The sequence below is a fragment of the Egretta garzetta genome, unplaced genomic scaffold, assembly GCF_000687185.1.
Source record: "Egretta garzetta isolate BGI_Z169 unplaced genomic scaffold, ASM68718v1 scaffold33, whole genome shotgun sequence".
In the NCBI taxonomy this organism is placed as follows: domain Eukaryota; kingdom Metazoa; phylum Chordata; class Aves; order Pelecaniformes; family Ardeidae; genus Egretta; species Egretta garzetta.
This window is the reverse complement of record NW_009259250.1, coordinates 752239-765044: the sequence shown is the minus strand read 5'-3', so window position 1 is coordinate 765044 and position 12806 is coordinate 752239. Positions and strand designations below refer to the sequence as shown.

General features: G+C 46.5%; 1 protein-coding gene across 1 annotated transcript in view; it reads left to right on the top strand.

The window, feature by feature from the left end:
* The window catches only part of LAMB1 (laminin subunit beta 1), a 41956-nt gene that overhangs the window by 21052 nt on the left and 8098 nt on the right, over positions 1–12806 (top strand). Inside the window, exons 21-23 of the mRNA XM_035891686.1 lie at positions 33–129; positions 9611–9980; positions 11653–11837. Of these exons, the coding sequence (XP_035747579.1) occupies positions 33–129; positions 9611–9980; positions 11653–11837 (652 nt within the window). The remainder of the gene's footprint in view (positions 1–32; positions 130–9610; positions 9981–11652; positions 11838–12806) is intronic.

Here is a 12806-nt window from a genome sequence, read left to right as displayed (position 1 = left end):
AGGTGGTCATGTCTCTTCGTATTTTTTGGCAGTTCACGGGGCAGTGCCAGTGCATGCGGGGCTTCGGAGGCCGGACCTGCCGGGAGTGCCAGGAGCTCTTCTGGGGCGACCCAAGCGTGGAGTGCCAAGGTGAGTCCCAGCCCGGCGCCCGCGCTGGTGCGCCCTGCCTGCTCCTTTTGGAAGTGACCCAGTGGCCGGTGGCTGGGCACACTGACACCCCCCCAGTGCACTGGGACACCCCTGCTGGGAGCAGCCCCTCTGGTGACCCCCGCCAGTGCCTGCATGAGCCTTGGAAATGAGGGAGGAAGGCATGGCAGGGTCTGCCCCCAGGGTTTTGGTGACCTCCGGGGACAGGAGGTGCAGTGGGAGCCGGGCCCAATGCTTGCCTGGTTTATTTTATTGTTTGTTGGAGCATTATTTAGAAAAAATCATCTCGGTGTAGAAACCAGTTCTTCTTTAACTGTTAGGTTGCAATGCTGCCAGGTAAGCCAGAGTTGTAAGAAAACACAAGTGTTTGGGTCTGGAAATGACTTTCCTTTGCCCTTCGTTTGTATGTGGTGGAAGACCCCTGTCTCCTCTTGTGTCTTGTTAGGGAGGCCGGGGCTGAAGAAATAAGGTTTTTGATTTAGTAGGAGACTTTCCTTATATTTCAGATGAACATAAAGGAGCCAGCAGCGACCATGCACGCAGTGGGTTAGCCATAGCTACATGCTGCAAAACAGAGCACCATAAAGTCCCTTGTTTAGAAAACTGGATGCTCTCTGTCCTTTCATTATAAACAAGCCTGTTCATTAGCTGGAAAAGAAACTTCAAACACTGTCCAGACCAGAACAAACTTGTATCGCTGATCTGTTCAAATAGGAGCCTTTGCCAGGAGGGTTTGCAGTAGATTAAGGTATTTTTTCCTGCAGGGAGGAATGTGCTTGCTGTGGTCTTTAATAAATCCTTTACAATAGAGATACCTCAGAGAGCCATTATCTAACCAGATAGGCAGGTCACAGCTACTTGGTTAATGCTGCAGATGAAAGGACTGGGAATTGTCCCGGCTCCTGAGTACATATTGGGTTTCTCGGGGAGGCTGTGTGTGTTCTGGTGTGGTGAGGGGTGCTGACCCTGCTGGCTCAGGGATTGTCTCTTGGTATCGGCTGTCTCCATCGGGGTTTATTGGTGGAGTCCATCAGCATACCTTATCAGCAGAATTTTGCCATGTACCAGCATTTCTGGCCTCTCATGGAGTTTCTGCTGTCTTTTGAGCATGAAAACCTGCTTTTAATGTTTCTGAAGTAAAGAGAGGATATATTCTTCAGAGCCTGTTTTTACCACGCAAGCTCTGTGCTCTCCTTCTGACCCGCCGCTGCTTCTGCCCCCAAGTGACATGGGAGACTCACTCAGGTGGAAACACAGATTTTCCTTCAGGATTGCATCCAAGGAGGTCTCTGTGGCAGGCAGGGAGAGCTGGTGCCCGGGGCTGGGCTCCAAGCACGTGCTCGCTTGTGGCATGCATCCAGCCCCGCGGTGCTGCCGAGTCTCCCTGGCACGGTGCTGTCAGTGCCTCCCGCCCCGTTTCCCATCCTTCCTTGGCAGAGAGAGAAGCAACTTCTCAGCCCTCATTTAGTCCCAGCAAGCAGAGAGGTGATGTTCAGGCTGGCAGCTGTGCAGCTACCATGTGGGCAGGTAGCAGCTCCCAGTGGTAAGTGGTTTGCAGGCGAATGGGAAAACTGTGCTGTTTAAGGAGTTACAGAGCAGTGCCCTTGGAAAATAATTTAAATATGGCTTGTGGCCAAGACGAAGCTGGAACGGAGGCAGGGATTCATCACAAAGACATCGGCTCCAGCTGCAGGGGGACACGTGGACTCCTGGCCACGGTGTTGGCCACCTGCCCTCTGTGGCACACTCATGCTGGCCCAGGCAGCCGAAATGGACTCATTTTGTGCCACGTTCAGGAAGAAAATACAAACCGATCTGGATGAGGACTGGCGAGAGAGCTTTGAACCGTGTGACTATGAATGGATGGTCTTTGCTGCAGGCCACCGAGCTGATGTAGAGGTGTGGACATCGGTCCCAATGACTCCAGGATGGGATCCTCCCCTGGCGGGGCAAGTGGCTACAGTAGCTCAAGGTTGGAAATGCAGGGTGTATCACTCAAGGGACAGTAATGTGTGATCTCTTCACCAGAGGTCTTCAGGCTGTTAGCACCAACAGACATGAGCCCTTGCTGAGAAATGGGGACTGTACTGCCCATGTTGCTGTGACACCCTTTACAAATGTTTTCATCAGTTAAAAAAAAACCAGTGATGTCATGTGAACACAAGTGCCTGCAAGTAACCTCTGGACACAGCTATGTGAAGATGTACAAAATGGCCCATCTAGGACAGGCCGGGGGCCAAAGACCGCCACGGGTTCCCAGGTGCTCACAGTAGCACCGAGCTGTGGATGTAGCCCCGGGGTCCCAGCATGCTCTGCTGGAAACTGGTGCACGCTTCCCCGCCAGACATGGCAGTGACCATTGCTGGCTGCTGCCTCTGACTTGTTTTCTAGAAATCTTGGTAAGGTCAGAGATGGTGAAGCAGAAGCCGGGGGAGGTAGGTTTTTGCACTTGGTCTAGGGGCTGTGATTTGAAGTCTGTGTTCCCTGCAGTGGAGAGAAAGTGTCATCCCATGCCTGCTCTCTGCATGTCCCCAGAGATCACCCTGGGACCAGACAGCTGGGGCAAGCTAAAGTGGGTGCCTATGTTTGGGCAGCATCTCGTCCCCTTGGTACTGGGTATGGTCCCACCACCCACAGATACCCACTGGGGATTACACACCACAGAGAGTCTGTAGGACTGGGTCTTTGGAGACTGCTTACCCCATGCTTTAAAAAAGCACAACAGTTACTCATTTAATTTAACGTAATGCCTGAAACAAGTACAGGAGAGGTGTAGAGGATAGGGAAAAGCCCAGTGCGTCTGTCTTGGCCTCGTGCAGGTCCCTGTGAGGATTACAGTGAGCAGGAGCTGTGCAGTGAGTGTTGTCTGCTCAGGGTCAGTGCCAGCCCCTTTGCAGAACTCTTCTGGCCGTTGCGCACGCTGTGAGCTGTACGCACGAGCCTGCACGTGAACATGTGCGTGTGCATAAAAATCCTTCCTAAGGTAGTAAATAATAGGATTACAAATTTCATCAAACTCAAGTCTGCCAGGCATTCTGCTGGAGCTTTTCCAAAGCCTGGCAACCAAAGTGCAGGACTCGGCATGCTGACCTCTGCTCCGACTTCAACCTGCAAAGCACATTTCTGGCAGGAGGCTCCAGGCTCCCAGGAAGCTTCTGAGATATGGTGCGGCTGCAGATGCACCTCACTTGCACAGTAGCTATTTGAAGTTTATGCATTTCATATAAAGGAGATGACAATTTTACTATCATTATCGTTTTAATAAATTGAGCAAACAGAACAGAGTGCAGTTAGTAGAAGGTACTGTACGAGATTGAAAGGTTGTATTTGCTCTCTCCCCTTTACAAGAAGCATACCTGTGCCGATATTTTTCTGTGTTGGACTTGAGTATTGTAAAAAACAGCATTTAATTGAACTAAGATGAAAAAAAGTCATGTTTTTCTACTCATTGTAGAAATTAGCAGAAAGTTGTTTTTCTCAGCTTTCAGTCTTTGTTATGTACCTGGTGCCGAAACATCTGTTCACTGAAAATTACCCCATTGCCATTTAAGAATAAGCTTCGTAGTCTTGATTTAACACCTGGGTCTTAAACTAGTCGCGTAGGCTGCTTTTACAGGAGTTGTTTATGGTGCAGGGAGAAAGATTAGCAGATGTTTCTTTTCATTCTGTGATAAGTGTCTAAAGGAAGTCAGACAAATTCTACACTAAAGAAGATGATACAATTTTCACTTTAAGTTTCATAATTTCAATTGATCTGTGGTCTTAAAATATTGTAAAGTATATTGATCGTTTCCAGAAAATTGCCCTTTTGGCAAGGTCTGCTAGCATGTTAAAAGGCAACACAAGTCTAGTAATTCTAGGCTGGCGTCTTCTCTTAACACTCGTACTGAAAATCGTAATGCTGAGGAGTTAGCAGTATGCTTACAGGGTAATTTGAATCAATAGCTGATTATTCGGAAGAAATTTGCTAGCTCTGCAAAACTTTCAACCTTACAAATTGCTGAATGGTTTTATCATCATAGTGCCTCACTGCCACTGGGAAGCGATGCCAGGAAATCATGTTTGAACAAAGCCTTTGGTTTTTTGCTGCGGGTGAGTTAAACATTTGATGCTCTCCGTCCCCAATCTCAAGCAGTAAAGAAAATATTTCTGCAAAATTTATTTCTGTTCTGTGTAGGGTGATGTATGACACTTGCTTGTTCCTAGCATCCTGCAATAAGGCATTAAACCCCTGACCTTCATACAGCCCTTTCAGTATCAGTAATATCCTCTTGGCTGTAGTGTCAACTGGTCTGACACACCTTAGTTTAAGTGACATGCAAATATGCCGTATATTAAATTACAGTAGTTTAAATGGAAGTGAGTTCTAAATATTGAAAATGAGTGGGAAAGGCAGCAGAGCTGTCAGAGTAACTGAAAGATCCTTGTGGGCTTGAAGCAAACCACTTGAGCTAGTCATTTACTTCTTGGGGATTTCTCCCTGTAGGTTTCTACAAGTCTATGTTCGATATGCGTGTATGAGTGTTACCTGTATCTTTAAGATCAGTAACAAAAATTACTGAAAGAGAAATGCATTGCTCAAGGTGGTAAAAAAATTACCCATGGATACTCGAATGCACGCATGTATGTGCACATGCATTTGTGAACACTTGCAGCTACAGTCTTTTATATTCATAAGCTGCTAATCAGCCGAGCCTGACTGAAGAATTTGGCTAGAAAATTTTCCTGTCAAAAATGTGATTTCACTTAAGTCAGAGTATGCCACAGAAGAATGTCTGATTGAGTTAAACACTCAATTAAAGAAAACAATACACCCAGTTCCAAAATGACATTTTGAAACAGAAACCTATTGTTTAACTCAGTAAATGCTCCTTTGAAAACCCTCAGAATTTTGACCAAAGATTTAAAAAAACTTCTTTTCCTCCACTGTATTTTCCATGGGAGGTACTGCAGTGTCCTGCTCTGCTTACCCGGGGACAGATTTGATCCCTCTCTAACTGATCTTCAAAGCAAGCGGCCCAGTCTGTGCTAACTTGCAGCCCTTCACCCCGGCCTTGATCCACCCCTCTGTATGAAGGGAGAATAATCAACCATTTGCCTCGAAGGCCATTTCCAACCCAAACTGGTTAAGGCATCTAAATGTCTTGCAGTAAAGTCAGCATTTGTTTGGTTTTACAGTGCAAAATGAACCACTTCTCCCAATTTCTGGTCACGTAAGTGTAAGTAACGCATTTAAAAAGAGCTTACTGGACTTTCCGTATTCCACAGATGCTATGTTAGGTGGAGTATAAAGTTATCACTAGCTACTGGATAATATCTGAAATGCTTCTGCAGCCCTAGATGTGCCTGCGTGTTTCTTCTTCTTGGGGAAAACTAACCAGGCATATGCTAAAATTAGAAGTGGTATAGCTACTCAAGTGTTACCTCAGACTTATGAGTGTGCTGGTTAGAGCCGAAATCTCCAGAATCATAGAATGTTTTGGGTTGGAAGGGACCCCTAGAGGTCATCCAGTCCAACCTCCCTGCAGTGAGCAGAGACACCGCTAACTAGGTAAGGTTGCTCAGAGCCTTGTCCAACCTGATCTTGAATGTTTCCAGGGATGGGGCCTCCACTACTCTAGAGCCAAGCTATACTTTGAAGACTGTCTTTGCATTAGCCAGTTTGAGTACCAGCAAAACGGCTGTAATAAAGAGGATCATTAGCACGCGACTGCGTAGGAGTTGGCTCACATGGTGGCCATAGGAATAGTTGGACATTAATGAAGGAGGTGGTAGAGGAGCAAGAACTCCGCTGTGGCTAGACATGATGCTGGGGTACTTTGGCCAAAACCAATGCTGGGCATGACATGCTGGATCATTCTGGCAGAGCGTTTGGTCAATTTCTAGCAGTTGATGGGAATCAAGGTGTCTCCTGTTTTCACATCCCAGTTCATTGGCAGTGATAATCAAATGTCACGTGAATCCTTTTGGTGGATGTGCACCCACCATCATGAATGATGCAAGTGTAACTTGGCACGCAGTTATTCTTCCATGAGCTTTTTGCCAATCCTGTGCTAGCTTTTTCCAGTCCACGCCAACTAGGAGGTCCTCCTTTCCTTTCACACAGATCCTGCCACTGTCACTGTGCTTTTGTCCCTTTAGGGCAAAGTTTCCTTTTTGTCACTTTAGGACAAAGTTGTGCCCTGAGATCCCACAGAGGCTGAAGCTAGCGGGTGCTTGGTAAGCAGGTGTTGCATGAGGCAAAGAAGTGAAACCTGTGCACCGAGCTATTTGCCTGGTGGCCCACAGTGTTCAAGGTGCTCCTCACTACCTGGAAGGCTTTATGTAGTCTTGTCCCAGGCTTGCTTACCTTCTCTTGAGAAGTCACCACAGCAGAAGTCAGTTGAGGGTTTGATCCCCACCATGCTGTAAAGGGAAGATGCTCTCTGCAAGAGCCTTGGATGTGCTCCCTGACAGGGTGTGAAATAGCCAGTTGGTGGTGATGCTTCTGTGAAAATATAAAAAATGTTTCAGTCAGTGCCACAGTAAGGGGTTGGCTGAGGGCTGTAGCTAGAGAGACTGTACCACCAGCATGTAGAAATGCCTCCCAAATTTTCAAAATGGAAAGAAAATAAAATCTACTGGAGTCTTATTCCAGTTCCGAGGGAGGCTTTTTCTTGTTTTTCCGAAGACTATGTGATTTTATTCAGAGAGAAAACTATCTTCAGTTTTCCTTTTTGGTTTGAAAGCTGGTGTGGTCCTGTGCACAGTTAATGACTTTGGAAGATCATGAAGAAAAGAAAGAGCAAGTGTGAAACCAGCCCTTTTGGACGCCATTTTATATGTGTTGGATTCACACTGGTGAAGTAATGCAGAGATGGGATTGCCTGCTTCTGGGCTCGATAGAGAATCCTAAACCGGATAAATAACCCACAGTAATGTTTCTGGCCACCTTGTACAATTTTCTTGTGGGTCCCACAGAGCTCAGTTTGGAAATTTTGTAGAATTCTAGAAATGTGATGATTCTTCCAACTGTTGTGCTGTATTTAGAATAAATAACTTCTTTGCTCTATCATCTCCCAATAGGCAGCTGTGGAGTTTGGGTTTTCCCTTTGCTAAGGAGTTAGTATTTAAAGTCTCCTCTCCCCTTCCCCCAGGATTTTCTGGCTCCAGAGATTTTGGAATCCACATTACCATGTAAATGCTACTAAAGCTATGTCATCCGCCTTTCCTGAACATGCAGGTATTCAGGCATAGAATTACCAACATGGTTGGGTTTTTTCGGTTTGTTTTTTTTTTTTTTTTTTTCACTTTAAGCTTTTTAAATCCGTGAGTAAATATAGTGACCTGATTTGCCAGCAGCAAGTATTCATGTAACTTGATCAGATCTCAGGATCTTTGAGAAAAACCACATCCCATTTAGCCTCTTTCTATGCAGAGGAATTTGGACAATTCATCATTATACCAAAGGCCTTATTAGTTGACAGAAGGGTTAACTGACCTCCTCCAAACAGGAACTCAATGGTTTGCCTGCAGGGAACGTATTCCATGGTGAGCTTACTACTTAAGCACTTTCAATGTAAGGTAAAAACAATCTCTTGTGTCAGGGTATAATTCAAAGAACAAAGGACCATTTTGCCCAATTGTGCAGGCAGCAGAAGTTATTTTTGTCTCTTGCCTATCATACTCACATTGTACAAGAAAGTCGTTTTGTTGAGGAGCGATTTGTTCTGCTGAGGCTCTTTGTGTAATTTTTGAACTGAAGACCACCAATGTTTTGGCATTGAAGCAAACAATGTACAATCTTGAAAACAGCTTTGTGTTTTGCCCTTTTTTCAAGGGGGCATGTGCTTGGGGTGTGTGAATTGATTTATGGACCTTTCTGAGCCATTAACCTCCTTCGAGGATGCCTGGTAAATGGAGGCGTCAGTGAAGGCTTTTATCAGGTGTGTCCTTTTCCTGTTCAAGGAATGTGTGCTTGACCTGTTTGGGTGTACTCTGCCACAATGGCAGGTAGATGACCTGCCTACTTTCAAGGCTCTCTTTTTGTTCTTTGCTGCTGTCCCTTTATTAACAGCTTTGCAGGTTGGTAATTTCCTCTGCTGCTGCCTGCGTAATTAAGGAGGAGGAGAGGTCAAGTGGCAGCCCTGCTGCATGGAAACGTTTCTCCTGATAGCGGTATTGTGTACAAAGTGTGTCTGTGCTTTTAGAAATGACTGTGCATCAGTAAGTTAACTGAGTAACTGCTCTTCATGGCAGGTCAGTGTCAAAGAAGTGTATATTTATTCTAAAAGCTTGTTAAAAAAGGGTGTTGCCCAAACCTTATTAGTCCAATTTGGCAACCGCATGGAGCCCCTGGGCCTTACCTGACTAGCACATAAAGATAGGTGGGTGTACACAGTTACGAAAAAAAAATTAAAATAATATAATATAATAATATAACAAATATTATAAAAATGAAAATCCGTTTCAGGAAGGTGTGAATACTGAGCTGGTGCTCAAAATATGAAATAATTAAAAAAAACCTGTTAATCATCCTCATTCCCCCTTAAGTGTGACAAGCAGTGTGTAGGCTCTTGGTTGTTAGCACCCGCTTTGGAGAAGACTTCTCTCTTACCCCTCAGGGGCTGCCCACGATGACATTCTTTGTTCTAGTGTACTTTTCACTGCCTGTTTTTTTCCCTGTTTTCTGTACAAAACATCAGCCCAGTGCCAGGCTCCTCGATGCATGTTGTGAATGTTTTCCCACCATCCGTGGTGGGAGCACATCCTGAGCCAGGCCCTGTACTTCTGCATAGAAGATCTCTCAAGGGCTGTTACTCCATAAATTTGTCATGTACTTTGAAGCCACCTCAACTTTTAGCACCCATGGTATCTTCTGGTAGGGAGCTCTGCCACTAAGTGCTGTGTAATCAACTATCATCTCCTTTTATTGTGCAGTTTGTGGGAGGTGCAGGGGAGGGTGTTTGATTTTTGATCTGCTGGACTCCTCAGCTGACCCTATTCCTGTGCTGGAGGAGACAGTAAATGGTTGTTCCTTGTTCACTTTTTCTATTTCACTCATGCTTTGCTCTTAAATCCCTCTGCTATGTGCTTGCCTGTTGTTTCTTTTCTCATCTGGAAAGACTTTCTCTGCTTACTTTTCAGTGTAGGAGTGAAACTGGGCTCTTTGTCTTCAGTTGCTGTCCAGCTGACACCCAAACATTGCAGGAAGTGTCCATCCTTGCTCCACTATTGTGCCTGTTTCTGAGATGTGCAAATCCTGGTCTCCCCTAGAGTTATTGCCTTGTCTCTCTCCCCTTTGATGCTCATACCCAGTTCCCCCGTGCCCAAGCAGACACATCCATAATTAGCTGATTATAATCCAGACACAGACCACTTCGATACTCATTTCCCTACTTCATTACAACTGGTTGAATTTCTTTTTTTCCTCCCTGCCAATGTCAGTGACATTTCCCTCACACATGCCTTTTCCTCCTTCCAGCTTGTGATTGCAACCCTCGTGGCATCCAGACCCCGCAATGCGACCGCGCCACCGGGAAGTGCATCTGCAACGAAGGGGTGGAAGGGCTGCGCTGCGACAAGTGCTCCCGGGGCTACTCGGGCTTCTTCCCCGACTGTGTGCCATGCCACCAGTGCTTCGCCCTCTGGGACGTGATCATCAGTGAGCTGGCTAACAGGACCCAGCAGTTCCTGGATAGGGCTAATGCACTCAAAATCACTGGAGTAACTGGCCCATACCAGCAGACGCTCAACACCCTGGAGGAGAAACTCGGTGAAATTAAAACCATTATTGCTCAAAATCCAGCTGCTGAGCCCCTGAAGAACATTGGGAATCTCTTTGAGGAGGCAGAGTGAGTACAGTCGCAGTTATGTGGCTAAATCCAGCGTGGGAAGGGGTGGGAGTGCCAGCAAGCTGTGATTTACTCGAGTGACTGATGGCCCCACACTGAGCTGCAGACACCCCGTCTCCGCTCCTCCAGCTGGGCCAGGTACTCTGCAGCTCCTAGCGCTGGTGGAGCACCTCGCCACGCTCAGTGCCAGCAGCGAGCATCTGTCCCACAAGCACAAACCTGGCCAGGGAAGGTAGGAGCAGCACAGCCACCATGCTCTGGACAGGGGTTGTCCTGCTCCCACTGCACACCAGGCAGCTAATTACCTCGGAGCCACTCACGCTTGCCTTGCGCTCCCCCGGGGCAAAGGACAAACTGCTATTATGTGAGAGAATGAAGAGGAGAGAGATTAAATTCCTGGATTTCCGTGTGTAGCCAATGAGTTGGAAACTTGGGTTCCTTTCTGCACTCTGAGCGTGTGTGTGGGAAGCACCAGCTTTATAAAAAGGATTGTTTCCATTTTTCTCAGGGTAGGAGCCTTGTGTTTTGTTTTAGGGTTAAGCATACAAAAGACGGTTGATTTGTGCTTTTGGAGATGGGGCAGTTTAACATCAAGTAGGCTTACAGATGCTTCTAGCCCTGTGTGCAACTGCTCAAGCTTGCTTGTGCATTGTAAAGGGGACTGCACAAAGCAAAGAGGCGAGGATTAAAGCACAAATGTCTCAATTAGGGATACTATACGCTTGTGCCCTGCAGCTCCTCCTCTCCAGCTGCAGAGCTGGGGGTTGCTGCTGCACTGGGGCTCCATGTGTACTGGGGCAGGTCAGAGCAGCTGAGGAGCTGCTTTTCTCTAACATAAGTATCTGTTCTTGCTCCTCTCTGGCTGTATAGAAGAACTGGGCTTTGAAGGACTCCTGGAAAACAGCAGGTTGTTGGGCTATTGAGAGAGCTGTAAATTGATCAGAGAGCTTAAAATACTGCCCGAGTCTTCTGGAATCACCATGGATGGGAATAGCTTCCTATGCCCACTTTTGTTCTGCAGCAGCACTGATGTGTAACACACACTTGCCTTTCCTTTTAGGGTTATCCCACTAGCTAAAGCCTGCTCTGTGGCTCACTGAGGCCACGCTGAATGCTGAGGGCGGGAGGTTTTCCTTCAGCCCTAGAGAAACGGCTGCTGAGGAGGAGGGATCTTTACAGATGGGTTAAAAGGATCCATTGTGTTAAAGCTAAGGCTTCCCGCCCCCCGCTTCCTGAAGTTCAAATCTGTCCCATGAGCTTGTAGTAATCAAAACTGCATTTGTAGCTGTGTGGGATGGGAAACAAATTATGTATGGATCATAGTAGTCAACTCTGACCTATGCAGTTGCCATGATACAAGAGCATTACACCAGTCCTCTGGAATCTGCCTCCAGTTAATCTTACACAAAGCAGCTGTTTTCTGAGCAATTTGGTGCTTTGAGTTTATAAACGTGCTTTAGATTAAAAAGTAGTTCTGTGTGATAAAGGAAACAAAACGGTATTCTAGGTAGGCATGTTGTTACAAATCATGTACAGCTCTGCCAAGGGAGGACGTGTCCTGCTCTGGGAGAAGCTCGGCATGGTTCTAACCACCACTCTTCAGTGAGGTGAAGCACTGAGGCTTACAACCCTTCCTTCTCCCCCTGTTGAGTCCCGTGCCTCTGTTTCACAGGAAGCTGACAGCAGATGTTACAGTTAAGATAGCCGACATAGAAGAAAACCTGTCAGCCTTAGCAGTGAAGAGCAATAGCACAGACACGGACCTGAGCATGCTGGAGGCAGATGCCAAAAGCCTAGACCATGTCGTGAAAGAACTTGCAGAACAGCTAGAGTTCATCAAGATCTCCGATGTTCGGGGTGAGTGTCACAGGGAGGGGGAGAAAGCAGTGGGGTGGCCAAAGATTTAATTAGTGCATGGTTTTAAATACCAGGTTAATCTTCTAACTTGTAATTTGTTTTGCCCCCTCACCCCCTCTCTCCCTCTGCACATTGCAAAGCCACCTCACGTTCTTGGGGCACAGAGTTGTCTTGAAGACTCTTGATTGATACACTTTAGACAAGACACAACAGCTGAAAGTGCAGCAGATTCCAGGATACACCTGGACTTCTCCCTTGCTCTCCCTGGTCTGTTAAAAAATTGCTGTTTCTGGTTGGAAAAATTACCTGGGTCTTGGTGACTAAGAGCAAGCTGTAAGGACTCAGTTCTTCCAAGCCTTGTATGCCCATCAGCACACTGAAATGGGCCAAGAATCAAAATTTGCTGGAGAAATAGGAATAGTCACCAAATTCTTTAGAAATTTTGAAAGCTGTCTTAATCCCAACTTGAAACAAAGGAGGGGGTTTTTTTGGTTTTTTTTTTTTAATTTCCTGCTTTGGAGGAAGTCTGAGATTGTTTCCAGTGAATGTGGGATTCCACAGCATGAGGCAAGTAGGATGTAGAACGAGGGAGTCCCCAACTTCTGGCGTGCTGCAGAGCAAAGCTGCCCCCAGGTGCAGCGTGTGGCCACCCCCACAGGGTCCCTCACACCTGCTCAAGGCCTCTCTGGGAGTTGTCCAAAACTAATGGTTCCATAAATCAGCATCTTTTGTCAAGCAGTTGTTTCTTAGGAAAGCTCTGACTGGTTTCCAAGCAGTGACTCCATAAGCCAGACATCCCAGGGCAAGCAACAAGAACTAACGTGGTGAGTGAATCCTTAGAAAACAGGCTGTTGCTCTATAAACCTAAAAGGCTGGACCTCCTTTTGCTGTCAGGGCAAGCAGACTTCAGTCATGAGGGTCAGAGAAAGGCTTAGCTTCAAAATCCAGCAAACTTGACACACTGTCAAC